Raw genomic sequence first — 16,957 nt, forward strand, 5'->3', positions numbered from 1 at the left:
TCTCAGTACCTATTACTCATACTCTCTTCTGCCTCTGCACTCACATCCTTATCTAACTTGGCCTCTCTGGCGTTAAGCTACTGCAGTGATGCCAGATGAACAGAAAACCATCTACTTTTTTTTTTTTGGAAAAGAAGCGTGGGCAGGCCACCCACCTTAAGTTTTGGATTTTATGCCATTGCTCATAAACTAGCGAACAGTTCTTGGGTAAAAAAAAAGGTTGTTTTTATGAGGCATAGGCATGAGTGGGATGAAGCAAGAAGCATAGAAAAAGGTGAGACATATGTTTATATATGCATGCTTTTTGTTGCCTGGTAAACTAAATTTATATTATATAATATTACAGGATGTCTTTGCCATCCTCAAAATAGAATAAGAAAAATGTAGTGGTCGTGATGGACGCACATGCAGCTTTTGGCTATGAAATCCCATAAAGCCTAAATGGCTTTGGTGCTTAGATGAAAGAAGGGTAATGTATTGTTATGCTGCACTTCATCTCACACTTACAGCGTCCAAACAATGATTCATAATTCTCTGAAATTCATGTTATTTATTTAAGCTTTATTTAACCAGGAAAATAGGACTCTCCTGAAATTAAAAATGTCTTTTACAAGAGATTCCTGGCAAAGAAAGAAAGCAGTACAACCAGCAGAGTTGAATAAACTCAAGTTAAGTAGACTAAAATACAGGCAATAAAGAAGAAAAATACAAAAATGACCAAATTTTATAAACTTCAGGGCCAATAAACCCTGAAACATCAGTAGAACTCTTTGCCTGCTGCCTGAAACAAGGATAATACAATCCAAACATTTGCAGCCTGGAGTAACTACTTTAAAATCCCCTGAAGTTTTACTGAGACCAGTTCCTTAAGTTTTTGTTGATGTTGAAATGTTAATTGGATTCTCCCTGCAGACTACCCCAACGATGAGGCATGTGTACGTCCACCTTTTAACTTTTCATGACTTTTTCAGACATGCAGCAAAAACACCGACTGCAGCTCATTACCAAACTCTGGACTGACTGAACATACCCGAACATTGCCCTTATAGCTTTCTGTGTGTAGTTATATTATTAATAATGTGCCAGTCAGAAATCTTAAGAAACTGACATTAAAATATCGTTACTGCCAGATCTTTCCTGCAACCTTGAGCAACACATAGTTGGTTTTTTATCATTAAAGTAGCAAATGAGGCTAAAGACCTTCCATTTTGACCGAGGTCACAAACCTCCCTTAGTTATGGAGCTGCAGACTCAGGCTATTAAGGACATGGCGTGATGCACCGAACGTTTTCCTCCAATCCCTAGTTTTTCCACTCGCCATGCATTTATAATGTGCATACTGTAGGGCCACTATGGCAGACCATTAACTGTTCTCTATCCTCTCCTATAGCTTGTATTTTCTCCTGTTTGTTGTTGGTTTTTATGCTTTTTTTTCCCTCTTACTTTTAAAAGTCTCTTCCTATGAAAACTGAGTTCTTTTTTCCCACCATCACCCTCTGCTTGCTCACTGTGGATCATCAGATTACCGGGACTCCCTCTTAAATATTGCATGATCTTTACAATGCAAAGCACCTTGGACTGAATTGAATTAAACTCTGACTAACATCAGCTTGCACCATGAAAGCCTGCAAAGGTGTATCTGTTGCTGTACTTGCTTGAAGAGTTTCTGGGTAGAGGATCACTTTAAGAAAGAGTTGCAGAACAACTTCTCTATATCCTTTCTGCCTACATGAGGTGAATGATGACTCACCGCTTGTTTCTTTCTTCTGTTTTGCTCAAAGTGGTGAATGCGCCTGGAAGCAGATAAAGCCACCTCACAATTTCACTTTTCTTATTGTACTGTGGCAAGGCCACAGACGAATTAGCTTCAGAGAAGGGTCAGTTACTGCAAAGTGGGTTTTGCAAAAGGCGAATAGATCATTTCTTCTTAACAGGCATACAATTTAAACTGACATCTCACTGGGTGAATATCAGTGTTGGGTAAGTTACTTTAAAATAGTAACTTAGTTACATTACTAGTTACTTCTATCAAAAGTAACTCAGTTACTTCAAGTTACTCGTTACTTTCAAAGTAACTAGTTACTAGGGAAAGTAACTTTGGTTTTACTCAGAATTCTCTTGTTAATGTGTTGCTTCCATAACTTTGCCAGTCTTCTAGCTTGCTTACTTGCCACAAGTGCACTGTGCCACCTACCAATAGAAAGGAAAAGAGAGAGAAATCCCACGCCTGGACCGTCATTGACTGCTGCCATGATTCTAGCCTACGTCACAGCGTCATGTGCGCCTTTTACATCCAACACAAAAACTGCAGTCGTGATGCTTTGATTGTACTCAACTTACTGTACTGTAACTCGGAAATTCTGCCTTCTGAATAGGAAGATGTAGGTAACACCAGACTGCAGATGAGCTGCATACAGGGCTGGACGGGCATTTTGACTAGAGACTGGCCCACCATTATAGGAAAAATCATAAAGCCTTTGAATGAAAACAAACGCTGTTGTGGCAGTGATGTTCACTGTTTTGATGGTATATATGCATCAATCGTTTGTTGTAAGATTGAGATGATTATTTTTTAAAAGTGAGACATTTTAAATGAGAATAAGCAAGTATTTCCTTGTGCCCACCTCTCCCTGTTAATGCCCTACCTGGCCCCCCTGGCAAAACTTTGCTAGATCCGCTCCTGCACAATTACCAGCTGTCAACTACCTAAAAAGGATCCTGGTGTTATCTGTCTCTCAGAAACAGTTTATAACTTCCCTTCAACTCATCCATGTCACCTAAAAGGTAAACCTGTTTCTCCATCAGCTGTTCAGCTCTGATGATTCAGTAAGGACATCTCCTGGTTTCATCTTCATGTTTCCCTCTCACCAGATAACCAAACCGACATCATGACCAGCAGCTTTTTTGCAGCTGTGGCTCCAGCAAACATCAGCTGATACTAGAAATTAATATTAAATCAATTCTAACAACAGCTGATCAAGCTTAAACGTGCTGCTGTTGTTTAACGCGACATCGGCTGGTTTCCTATTTCTGGCGCAAAGTGGGCGATAAACAAACAAGAGAGCCGATCAGCTGATCACTGATCAGTTTTCATGATTGAAGTAGAAACGGGAGAGGGAGGGGAAGAATGAGAGAAGAAGAGGCAGCTGTGCAGCAAAGACACAGAATAACTCCAGCTTTGTGTCTTTTTCATTGTAGCTGAATTACGGGACAAACTGTTTCTTTTCACCTCAATAAGAAACGCGTAATATTTTCTCTGAATACCAGACGGGACGGTTGGCAACTCTAATAACTTATGAACAAAATAAAGTTCAACATCATTAACTTCATAGCACCCACCCAGCTGTATAGAAACTCCGTCATGCTAGCTAGTACGCAGTACGGAAAAAGTCAGAATAACGAAAATAAACTCCACCTAAACTTGGTTTATATCTGACTCGGATAGCCTGCAGCTCATAACTTCTTACCTGAAGTTCAGTTCATACTTGGACCGGCGGCCGCCTCGGTCTCTTTTCCTTCTGCGTCCCCTTTCCCTCATCCACCTGCTGCCTCCACCACTTGCTAATGTTACTGAATCTGTGGAAGCTCCGCGATAGCCACCACACGAAGTAACGAGTAACGACCCTATCTAAATCCCAGTAACGACTAACGCGTTCCTGATTTTGGCATAATAACTAGTTACCGTGCTCGTTACCACAATAATAACGTAGTTACTGTAACGCGTTACTTAATAACGCGTTAGTCCCAACACTGGTGAATATACCATTTCTTTACACATGAGAGCTAGAGAGCTTTAAGAAGCAGCAAACGATGTCATGTACCAAAATCTGAGGAAGCGAGAAGCAACGTGGATTACATGCTTCTCTCTTGATCACCGGCTAATGAATCCACGGATATGAGTAATGTCTATGGAGCCCTGGGGAGCATTTTTGTGTGCTGAATAAATCAAAGTTCTTCTCCGTTTCCTTTTTGTTCTTGTTGAGGCAGAGGTGAAGAAATAATTAAGACCCAATTTTTATTTTGATGTCATATTTACAATTTTTTTTATTGGTGTGGACAGGTTTGCTGTTAAAAGCTTTGTGAAAATTAATTTATTCCTAATTAATTTAATATTTTGCTAAACTAATTCATGTTTATATGTATGAGTGGTCCAATTACAAAACTGTTGTTCACAGGCAACAAAACCCACAGCTTCTAAAACACAAGACCTGTGGCTGGTAATCAATGTAATATACTGGCTCTGTTTAGTTAAAACCCAGTGAGTGACCACAGGTTACAAACTGGAGAGACAATAAGAAGAAATGTCATGTTCACTGCAGGAAAAAAATACATGTTATATTACAATAACATAGTTTATTTTTATTTTTAAGACCATTTCTTGCAAGGCAGTCTCCCCTGATCTCTGCCTACCTTAATTTCTACATTAAATAAATTATATTAAATAAATGCCCAGAAATGAACAACAACAAAAGTTCAGCATGCCCAGGGTATCTTTCAGGAGTCTCTTTACCCTACTGTAGCATCAGTCACATGAAGCTGGTTATCAACTCATTAAGTTAGCTCAGTGTTTTCCCTTGACATTAACATGAAACCTGGAAGAAAAGCCAGCAAAAATAACGAATGTGCAATCAGATGGATTATAACTGAGTTTTTCATAAACGTAATATTTAAAAGATGGGCTTAGTTTTTATTCTTTCAGCTGTAGTCCGAGTAAAGAATAAATATAAAACAGAATTTATTCTATGTGCAAATTTAATAATAAGGTCCAAGGTATTTTAGGATCACATATTCGTGCTAATAACATCCCTGTTTTTTCCTGATGCTAACATTGGACATTATTAATAACTCTAGACCACAACATTTCACTGGATGGAGGTCTAAAGGATCTTCCAACATAACCTGTTCCACAGCAGGTTAAGTTACCATGGCAATGTACCCGGTAAGAAGTGAACTGCCTTCATAGCACAGAAAACCCTGAAGTTATCTGCATATGATGAAATTGTGCTTTGTAGTACAGCCCTCAGTTTGGGGTTCAGAGTCAGTGTCCAAAGCACTTCAATACGAGGACAAGAGCAGCTGAGGAACAAGCCCGCAATTAGAGAACAACTATATCTCATCTCTAACCTTATTAGAGGCGAAACAATCAATTAAAATGCAAGAATGTGATTAATGAAAACCGTCCACGGCAACAGTTTTTGTGGCCTTGTAGTGTTTGGCTGCAGTCTTTGGAAGCTCCCGTGCCCCGCTTGCCTTGTTTTTTGTCATATCAACATTGCCAGCTGACAAAGAACGTGTCGTGATTATCACCTTTCTGTCTGAATGAAAGGGAGGGGCTCGAATGCCTACTCGTTCTCTTTGGAGTTTTGCAAGTCAGCAGGGTGCCTGGACAACAAATATACAGCCGTACAGCATATTTACCTGCAGATATGTGAGAGTAGCGGACTGTGGGTATGTGAACACGCGCGTGCAAGCAGAAGGAGAAAGAGCTTGTTCAATGCCCCACAGGGATCCACTTGAGATAAAATTCAGCAGCTCTGAATAATACAGTCCATTTATCAAGGAAAAAGCGCTAACCCTGACATGCACACGCACACAACGCATATATACAGCACGCAGAGGGTTGTTGTGGAGTGAAGGTGCCCTTGTGTCCCAGGTCATTTATCAGAATGTGTAATTCAAAGTGCCATGGCAGGCGAAGCCTGATGGTCTGAACTTCAATTTCTTCTCATTGCTTTAAACCGTACAGCATGTAATGCAACACTGCTGTGCCCCTGTAAAGTAAAACACCCTCTCCCCTCTGTCTGGATTTGCATCAGTCAGCCACAGAAAGCCCCGCTACGGGAGAAATGCCACCACAGCAGGACAAGAAGGCAAACAAGCAAAAGCACAATCTTTTATCTTAACAATGCAGAAAAAAAACGTTTGAAGCAACTTTACTTTTTAATAATATAAAGTTTCCAAACAACTATCATTAAGTAAAAATACATAAATTCAACCATGCTCCAAAATCTTCATCTGGGAGCCACAGGACTAAACAACCAAACTATGTAAAGTAGGTAGAAATACCTTAACCACATACTCTGGTTAATTCTTACTAACCAAAAATACATTAATATCAAAGTTTTAGTATGAGTAAAAGTTGATTTTGTTAGTGAAAATTGTAGAGTAAAGGTATTGTGATATTTGTAGCCACTGAAAATGTAAGTATGTAAAAGAAAACAGAGCACTCACTACAAAGCTCAAAAATATTAGGGAACATTTGATCATCACAATATAACACAGCTAAACTTCAGGAGTGTTAATCTGTCCAGTTAGAAAGCACGAAACACTGTGAGTTCATTTCACCTGCTTTAATGCAAATGAAACTGATAACAGGTGCAACAGAGAGGCGACAATAACACAACACCAAAAACGTTGTTTGGTCTTGCAGCTGCTGTCCATAGATAAATTTTCTTATTATTTGAGCCTACTGGGTGTTTTTCCTCTTCTTTTGCTTTTTCCTCGTCAGTGTTGGTAGCATGAGATCATGCCTGCAGCCCATACTGGTAGTCCAGCTCTTCCAGGATGGCACATCCATATGTGCCATTGCAAAAATGTGTATTTGTCTCAACATTGTAGAAGAAATATCCGAGTTAGGCTGTTACACGTGGAGAGCTGGACAGGGCAGTTGAAGGGCAATCACCTAGCCCGAAATAACCTCCAGCAGATTACTCATGTGCATGTTTCTGACCAAACTGTCCGATACCGACTCGATGAGGGTGGCACGATGGCCTGAGGTCCTTTAGTGGGACCTGTGCTCACAGACCAGCATCGTGTAGCTCGACTGGCATTCGCCTGAGAACACCAGAACTGGCAGGTCCCCTGTTCTCTTCACAGATGAGAGCAGATTCACACTGAGCTCATGTGACAGACATGAAGAGTCTGGAGACAACGTGGTGACCACAGTGGTACCTGCAACATCATCCAGCTGTTTTTGCAGTGGGTCATTGATGGAATGGGAGGGCACGTCCTTGGAAGGTCGCACAGACCTCCACGTGTTAGCCAGCTGTAGCTTGATTACTGTTAACAGGATTAAATCCTCACCTATTGTCACACCTTACGCTAGCGGTGGGTTCCTCCTGGTGCAGGACAATGCGCTGCCTCATGAGGCCAGAATGTGTAGGCAATCCCTGAATGATGGAGGCACTGATGCCATTGTCTGGCCCTGATTTGTCCCAGACCTGAATCTAACGAGAACTTCGGGGAGTTTTTACATTGGTGCACCTGACACCAACACATAGCACCACAGACTGATCAGGAGCTAACTCATACCCTGATCCATGTCTGGAAGGAGATCCCCAAGGACACCATCCACCATCCCATCAGGAGCATTTCCAGATGTCGTCCGAAGTGCATCCAAGTCAGATCGGGCTTTTAATGTTGATTTTTAACCTGTTTATTTAATTGGTCAGCGTCTGGTGTGATTTAGGTGTTTTGAGCACTGCACAACTTACTGTAGTTGTGGCTCACATCATCAGGCACTTTTAATCAAAACATTTCATGAGTTCTCTTAATGACTTTTGGATTCTTTCATTTGCATTAAAGTAAAAGACCGTCAGTGCAAATTATTACAACCTAAGGAAGGAAACCTTCCTCTTTGCTTCTGCACTGGAGCTAGGCAAGGATGAATGTTTTAAGATTGCTGCAATGAAACCTACGAATGACACGACTGTTACAGAATGATAGTGTGTAAACTTCAAACTGACACCTGCAAATAGACAATAAAAAGAAATGTGGTCTGTTTTCCCTTTAGGCTACACAGTATAACGCACACTGCAAAGTTTGATCTGCAAACAAACTGAAACTGTCCTTGATTAAAACATCAAAGCAGAACAACACAGGCTGTACGAATGAATATCTGCTGAGTTTGATTTAATTAAACAGCTTATTATTGCTTCGTGTTTACTCTGAGCCTCGGGTTCAGTAATTCTGCTACAAGGAGGAGGGGTTTCTGTTTTTGATCATGCACAGGTTGGTGCTGCTCTGTGCACAACACAATCAAATTGAAAAATGGACGTCCATGAGAGTAAAGTTCACTGAAAAGTTTCTTTCCCAGCAGAGAGCATGGCATACACAGAATCCTAATATTTAAAGCAAACTATTGTTGTCTGGTCCAATACTGTACTTTTCCAAAACATTTACAGACAGTGAAACAAAGTCCACAGGCAATCACTCAACAAGCTCACCGAGCACCGCTGACTACATCGGTTAATGAGCCACCAAGCTTGCCTGCTGCCTTCACCGAACGGGCAATCGATTGAAGCTGTCATCTCACTGCACATTGTCCGCCGCTGCAGCCACTGCTCATGCATGACACACCTACCTGTTATTACAGAGTCCCTCGAGGTTTGGAATCGAAATACTGCGTTGGGAATTGGAAAACCTCATGAATCCCGCTCCCCATAGTTTCAGTTGTGCCACAATCGATCAGCGCAATAAAACCGAGAGCAGAAGCTCATACATGCTGGATATTAACTGTAAGACTGCGAGTATGTGGAGCTCCACAATATTATGTACAAGACACACATAGCAAGCAAATCATCCTCCAGATGTAATTTGATCTCCATGTGGTTTCTGCTGCATGTAAATGTCCTTCCCATCATGTAAAATGATGGGAAGGACATTTGTTGCACAGCCCTCCTTATTTGTTGCACAGCCCTATATATGTCTGGATTTGTAACTGTGAGGTACATTTAATGCATTATTCCAGACTTTGCATTTAAAGTATTTAAATGAGGTATAATTTAGATGCAGGCACGCAGGCGACGAGACACGCACTCTGTGCTCTGCCATCATCTAAATGAAGAGCACTTTAAAATATTCTCACTACAATGTTTGTGAGTAACTTGAGTCGTCATGTAATTCGAGGTTATCTGCCGCTGCGAGGTGACTGACAATCCACCTTCCATGCAGCGGCACACCCACACCACCTCACATGCAGTTCAGCGACACACACACACACAGGTCACTGGTCTTCTGTGACCAGTTGAGGCGATTTGTTTCAATTGCCTGATCAACAACAATGGAATCAGCGGTGTGTGTATTTGGATGAATCCGCTGAATATAAAGCTCCAGGTTCGCTGCTTACAGCCCCATGTCGCATCGGTGGTATATTATTGAGGATAAAATCAAGGCAGACAAGAAGAAATACACTCTGGAGGTTTCACACGAGGCTGAAAAGGCCACATCAGGGCTTAAGGGCAACAGCGCTGCTTCCTCGTGTCTCCTTTCAAAAGGAAATGTTTGATATTAGCGGGATATTAGCGACTTTTTGCATCAGTCTCTGGCTACTGTGGATGGATTTTTTTTCAGTGATTCCTTCTACTGGTTCCAAAAGAGAATTCAAGATTAAATAAATACCTTTTTGGAGTATAGGCCAAGCTTAAAATAAAGAGATAAGACAAGCTATTTTGACTGATAGTGAAAGAGCAGTGCGTCAGTAGCTTTACCGCGAGCTCAGCTCTATGTCTTATTGTTTTGCATGTATGCAAATGAACAGTGAACACCTGGATCTGCCCACAACCACTAGATCAGACTGCATGAATAGGTAAAAATGTATAAAATATTTCACATTACGCGAGCAACAAGTAAAAGGGTTTTCTTAAACTTTTGTCGTCAGTTCAGATTAACACTTTTATCTCAAGGGCAGGCACGCTCATATAGAGCAAGCAGATACATGCCCAGTGCAACTAATGCAATAGTCATGTTTTAATCCCCATAAGAAAGCTTTCTCTTCCAGCGGTGAGGTCAGAGCACAGAGTCTAACCCTTGCTCCCCAAACTGACAATTATAACACTATACAATGCAAAACCCCAGTGGGCTAAACCTACTCCATTCAGCAGAACCACTTTCATGTCATTAAGGTCAAGCTATCAGGGGAGCTCGGGTATGGAGTTCTGGGACACGCACTCAAATCCCCTCATGCACACACAGAAATAATTACAGGGTTTTTTTTCTTCTTTAATTCAAATGGGCTTTTTTTTTCTTCCACCTTATCATTCAGTGCAGAATTTTCCCCTGCTTTTAACTCGTGCCCATCATCTTTGGTTAAATGAGAAGAAAACGTGGAAACATCTGTGCAGAGAAATGAGAAAATGACAAGGATAGCGGATAACTAGGAGCTGGAGGAGAAAGGTGAATGCACACACCTGCCCGCAAGTGTTGCTTCTGCACGCACTTGGTGAAAGTCACAGAGCTCGCAGACGTGTACGTAAACACTTCAGAGACTTTGGAGTGAAGCATGTTTGTGTGAGTATAAGCATCTATGAAGCCAAAATGATAATAATAATAATTTGTATTGACACACCCAGTGGAGTGGAGAGTGAGAAGAATCCACGAAAATAATTATTTTGTTGAAACACCCTCCGATTCCCTGATGAACTAATCCTCACATCTGTTTCACTGGAGACTGAGGAGAGATGAGTCTGCTGCTTTTACTGCCCCACTGTCTCGCAGGCACGTACAAGCCAGCATATAAGTGTATGCATTTCACTCCATTACTGTATAAACTCACAAATCTCATGCATGACAGCAGAGATACGAACACTGAGGTACTTCTTAATCGCCCTCCACCCCTCCAGCTCCTACTTATCTGCCATCCAGAGTACTGTAAGATACTTTATTGTGGATAAAACTGCACTCAAGAAAAGGAATGCAAAGACTTTCTCTCCCTTTAAAATGCACATTTGTAACCTGTAGCAACTGTGACGCTTCAGGTCGTCATCCTGCAGGGCGTTACATTCCCTCCAGACCAAATCACACAAGGAATTACAGTACGGGTGACGACAACTAACCATTAACAAACAAAACAGGCTGTAAGGGAGGAATGCAGTTGGACAGGACTTTCAGCCATGTGACCTGAGTGCAGAAACACGTACGTGGACATCTGTCGCACAAATGCATTGGCAGCGTAAAGGCAGATACACATATACCGTACCTGCAGGCAGGTGTGTACGAATGAAAGCCGCAAGAATAAAAGAAGCACGTCACTGCAGTCAAACACACAAAAGGTAGTAATGTTTTTTACATGAAGCAACATGTGGACAAAAAGTGTCGGGTCACCACAGTGGATTTTTCAGACCCATGTGTAGGTGTCCAACATGTCACCGACACGGATAAAGCATTTCTTTATGTTTATCACCTAACCCGCGTGTGTGACACTGCACATGCACCTGCACCCCTGTGAGCATATACTGTATCTAGGTAATTGAATCTGAGCACAACATGTCAACACTGGCAGCCAATCAAACTTTCTTTCTTTTTTTCCTTTTTTTAATTTCACTCACGACACTATGCTTGACGGGACATGTGAATATAACAGAGGGTAGCAATTTTAGATTTTATGCATCTGCGTGTCATAAATCATACAAATGCAAAATAAGGAGCAGTAGGGACGACAGGATGCAGGGGGAAGTAGGAAAGATGAAACAACACGAGGCTTGTTGATCTGGGGACGCAAGAACAAACAGCGGCAATTTAACTGTTAGCCTAAAATAAACACAGACACAAACACAGACACACAGACACACACCCACACACACGTGCAAACAAGCACACCACAAGTGAACAGAGACTACAGTGCACAGGGCTCATCTTCCATTGAAAAAAGGCACTGTCTTTAATTTCCTACCTTTCATGTTTATAGCTGCTTTATGTTTCATCTTTCCATCCCTTATCCCCCCACCCAACCTCCCCCTCACTCACTCTCTCTCTCTCTCTCTCTCTCTCTCTCTCTCTCTCTCACACACACACACACACACACACACACACACACACACACACACACACACACACACACACACACACACATCCAGAGAAGTAATAAGCCTCTCAGTGACTCAATCAACAGAAAAAGAGAGAACAGGAACAGCAACAGGAGCTGAAACTTACCCTCCACAGACAAAAAGCCATCATTAGCACCCCCCCCCCCAAAAAAAACAAATAAATAAATAAATAAATAAATAGAGAGGGTCAAAAAAAGAGAGAGAGGGGGGACGACAGATGTGTGTGTTAAAGGGAGGTCAAAGAAAGGGATGATAAGATTTTATATTGGGAAAACCGGAAAGTTGGAGGACAATGCTTAAAAAAATCAGTATTGTTGTTTAGAACTGGAAGAGAAGAGAAGAGAAGAGAGGTGATCCTACCTGGAGTTGTTCGGACAGCGTGGTGGACTGTCTGGCACTCAGGGCTGGAGCTGAACTCTCGTCAGGACGCAGGAACACTTGCTGACCACGTCTGTAGGGATCAAAAACAGCAGTGAGGACCTCTGTGTGTGTCTGCGTGTTTGAGTTGTCCTCTGCGCACGCCAGCTGTCAGACTTTAAGTGATAAGCTGCTGGCAAAGGAGCATTTCCATTCACACACACACTCCTAGACACAACAATTTATCTCTTCCTACATCTGAGGAGTGCAGGAATTTAAAGGTGTGTGTGAGGGAATGTAGGTGAATGTGTTTGTGAAGTCCTTACAGGTCCTTTCCTTTCTTCCTCTCAAGCGCAGTCATGTCATCTCCACCTGTCGTACGCAGAGAGAGCGCCGGAGTCACACACACATTCGCGCACACGGCGAAGTACCGAAGCACACGCTCGCGCTGGCAGGCTGAGACGCACACTGGCGCGCTAACTCCACGAGCTGCAATGCATAGAGCTGAGAGTGAACACAGTCCCTCCTCCTCTCTCCTCCCACCTCTCTCTCATGCTCTCTCTCTCTCTCTCTTTTTCTCTTTCTATGTTCCTCCTCTGGGTCTTACCGCCTCCCTCAAACCCTCCCCATGATTCACCTCTCTACTGTCAGTATGTACGCTGAAGGGAACACTGTTATAAAGACATACATAATGGACCGACTTCAAAAAAAGAAAGAGAATTACCATCTCGGTTTTGTCGTTTGCTTCTGCCAACATGTTCTTATATATAAATATATATAAGAACATATATATAGTGATAAAATGTCAGGTTAAACTGATTTTACTTGGCTTTGTTACCTGTGTTTTCTTGCTTTTTGTTGGTTTGTCAGTTCGCCAAGACAGAATAAAACTCCCTGTATTTGCTCACAAGCCAATTCTAATGGAACAAAACTGCAGGCATGCTTCAAATGTTGCTGTGGCTACAAAGAAGCGACAAATTCTAAAACATGGATGCATTCCTAACGTCATCAACCGAGCATCACAGAAGATCTCTAAAATCAGCAGCCAGTGTTTACCGAACTCAGAAATGTAATCACAAGCTCACCTTCTGTATAGATTTATTTCCTATTTGCACAGTGTCATGTCACACTGAAGCTGACCTTTGACCTTTAAAAAAAAAATTAATCCAGTATTTTTGTTATGGTCAGAAATGTGTTTGTGTCATCCATCCATCCACAACCTTATTGGACATCTGGCTCCATCTCACCCTGTCCCCATCATCCTCCTCTGTCACACCAAACTTCTGCATGTCCTCCTTCACTACATCCATGAAGCTTACTCTGCAGTCTTCCTCTTTTCCTTCTGTCTGGAAACTTCATCTGTCCAACATTGCCACCGTTGCTCCTCTGCACATGTCCAAACCATCTCAGCCTTCCCTCTCTAACCTCGTCTCCAAACTGCTCGACTTAAGCTGTTCCTCTGATGTCCTCATTCTCTTCCATCCAGGTCACTCCCAATGAGCCACCTCCAGCTCTGCCCCAGTAACTGTCCAAACCGTACATCATAGCATGTCTCACTACCATCATGTAAACCTTCCCTTTCACTCTTGCTGCTTCTTCTGTCTCCCATCACCCCTGACAGTTGTCTCCACCCAATTCACCCTGCCTGGACTCTCGTCTTCACCTCTCTTGTGCACTGTCCGTTGCTTTGGATGGCTGATCCCAAGTATTTAAAATTTATCTAGCTTCACTGTCTCTACCGCTTGCACCTTCACTTTTCCACCTCTCTTCCTCTTATTCGCACACATGTATTCTGCCTTCCTTCCACTGATTTTCATTCCTCTTCTCTCCAGCGTATACCTCCACCTCTCCAGGCTCTCTTCCACCTGCTCCCTACTTTCTCTATACCTCTCCATTAACACTCTCAAAGCAAACATCACATCTGTAGTGATCCTTCTCAGCATGACGCCATACTGCAGCTCAGTTATCATCATCTCTATTCTTAACTAAGCTTCAATATCGCTCTCCCAGTTGTTCATAAGATGACTCGTCAGCATTAGTTCTCTGCAGTTACTATAGTTCTGCACGTCACCTTTGTCGTTGAATATCGGCACACTTCTCACTCTACAGGACTGTGTTACACATTCTGGTTTAAAAGTTCACCATCCCTTTTCCTTGACATCTGTGTAGACTTTAGAACCCCCCCCCCCCCCCCAAAAAAAAATAACCCCAAAACATCAGGTTATTTGTGGAACCACTTAAAATAACTTATTTGCAGATATTTGTAAATTCATGAAAATTCATGTCAGCGAAGTCAGATGTGGAAAGACTTTTGATGCAAGAGTAACAAGCATAGATAATTAAAATATATCTGACAACATCCTCTGGTTTTTGATAAAGTCTTATTTTGTTTTTAAGCAAACAAATTTGCTAAATTTGGTTGCTGTTCTGGAACATTTAATCATATCACGTGACCTGATAAAGGAAATCTTTGTGCACAAACCTTCAGGCTACAGTTTTTATGATATAGCAACAGGAGAAGAAAAGTGAGATTGCTTTGGTGTTACTTGGGTCTCCTACCATCGCACACAGTTTCAAAGGCAATAAAAATCGATGAAGAATCATTTAAAACTCCCCACGGTGTCTAGAAGTATTTAAAAAAAGATTCAATTACATCATTGGCCCTTTCATTTTTTCACACCCGCATTTATTATTGATGAAATTTTCTTAAGTCTAAATAAAACAGAATAAAATCTTTGAAAATAAATCCTGAAAATCAAAAGCAGGAGGAACCCTAATTTATCCGAAAAACCAGCTTAGCAGAAACACAGTCACACACCACCGGAGCTCGATGCTTTTAATCAGCCGACAGATTTATCATGTCGGAGTCTAGAGCGATGCTGACAGCGACAGGACATTTAGCATGAAGCTGTCAAACAGACTAAAAGGAGTCTGTCTAATGCAAGTCAAGCAAACTCACAACAAACCATGGCTAGGCACGCTTACAAAGTCACATCACATGTTAGCGGATGCTCTTCTTAAGCAGTCGTATCAAGTCAACACTCTGCTGGTAATTCTTGTTATGTTTAATACATTGTAGGTATTTGCATGATAGTTTGCTAACAGCTAGGCCACTTAACTGAGTACAGAGAGTACAGATTTGAAGCTATCACAGACAGACAGCCACAGTGTGGGATTACGGCGGACCGATTCAAATGAAGTAAGCAGCTTCGGTTCAAATGCTGAAAATTGGCCTGACTCGGGAAAGATAATGGTAATTGTTTGGAAAAACAATCAAAACTAAGCACTGTTGTGATGTGTTCACTGAAGGCTGAAATTGTCTGAAATAAATTCAGGAAGGTTAAGCATTCATACAAAATCACATAGAGTGTAGAGCAATGGCTATCTGTCTTTGAGTAGTACTTTTGCTTTAATGTACAAGCTCATGCTGGACAAATAATCAATGGCACGTGCTATTTTATGAATTTATCACTACACTGAATTTAAGAACCAAACCCAGTTGAATCCTTTTAAGAACTTATAGAGTTCACAGGCAGTCAGAGGTTAAGCCCTGGCTCATGGGGTTATGTTGAGGGGAGAGTGCTCGGATATAAAATGCTCTAATATCAAACCCAGCGACGGCCTGTTTTGTAAACAGTGAAGGGTTATTCCAGTACAGCACAAGCTCAGACTGTATCGACTGTGTTGTGTTGGCTAATAGCTGCAAGACACAAAGACATAATCAGCACAGCACACAGTTCATATCATCAGCTCTGTATGGCACACACTCACAGAGGCCGGAGAGCAGGCCCTTACATATACTCAGAAACACAAGCAGAACTACAAACACACACCTCAAAATGGGTTAGTTCAAAGCGAATTCTCCTCAAAGACTGTCTCTCTTCATCTGCCGTGGACTCGGTGATCTAGATTACCTTTTACACACATGCACACACATGCACGCACGCGGAAACACAATTCTCCACGTTACTGCTGCCATAGTACAGCTGAAGAGAATATTGATCTCTTGTTCCTGATTAAAACCAGGGCTGCTCAAACGCAATCAACACACAAACCCACCCCGTGAACCCACCCACTGCTCTTTCTCACACACAGACCTATAAAACAAACACACACACACACAAACTCTGGCAGCCTGAATCCAATGTGAAGGGCCATAATTAGTAATCAGTGAACACGGGATCGGATGATGATCCAGCCAGTAACCGCGCTCTAATAGTTGTGTATTGTCTTTATGAATAAAACATATATGTGAATGTATGAGATTTATATAATGTCTATTAAAAAACTGTGATTGGAAGTGTGTATATGCTGAAATCCAGACTTCGCTTTTGTCCAGACTCTCTTTGAGTGATTGAAAGCACTAAACAGTAAAGCTGCACTCAGGGGAATAGGGCTAATCTACATAATGGTGGAGATATGTTAACAGCATCCTGATGCACACACACACACACACACACACACACACACACACACACACACACACACACACACACACACACACACATCTTCCACACTAGCAGCGCCCTCTCCGATGCGACTGAGCCAAACAGAGTTAAGACAATGATGTATTTATGTTTTGTTATGTTTATCTCTCTATTTAACTGTATCATTACGATGCTAATTACAGGGCAGTCTTTATGCAGTTTTATGTACATATTATAGCACCCTGTGATTAAAGACTGATAACAGCCTTACAGCTGGTAGATTACAGCTATTTACAACTGTACTGACATTTCACTATTTGTTTTTCTCTGAGAATATCACTGGAATGTAAA

At 41.8% G+C, this 16,957-nt stretch overlaps 1 protein-coding gene across 2 annotated transcripts in view; it reads right to left on the reverse strand.

Moving 5' to 3' along the window:
- Positions 1–16,957, reverse strand: part of pde2a (phosphodiesterase 2A) — a 178,380-nt gene that overhangs the window by 111,332 nt on the left and 50,091 nt on the right. The window contains exons 1-2 of one of the 2 annotated variants that reach the window (XM_085131269.1): positions 12,506–12,674; positions 12,183–12,273 (exon numbers count right to left, since the gene is read on the reverse strand). In XM_085131269.1, the coding sequence (XP_084987395.1) occupies positions 12,183–12,273; positions 12,506–12,540 (126 nt within the window). In that variant the 5' untranslated portion in view covers positions 12,541–12,674. Of the gene's footprint in view, positions 1–12,182; positions 12,274–12,505; positions 12,675–16,957 lie in introns of those variants that run through there. The other variant, XM_085131268.1, reaches the window with a different exon arrangement.

The sequence above is a fragment of the Neolamprologus multifasciatus genome, chromosome 14 (genome assembly GCF_963576455.1).
Source record: "Neolamprologus multifasciatus chromosome 14, fNeoMul1.2, whole genome shotgun sequence".
NCBI classification, from domain to species: Eukaryota; Metazoa; Chordata; class Actinopteri; order Cichliformes; family Cichlidae; genus Neolamprologus; species Neolamprologus multifasciatus.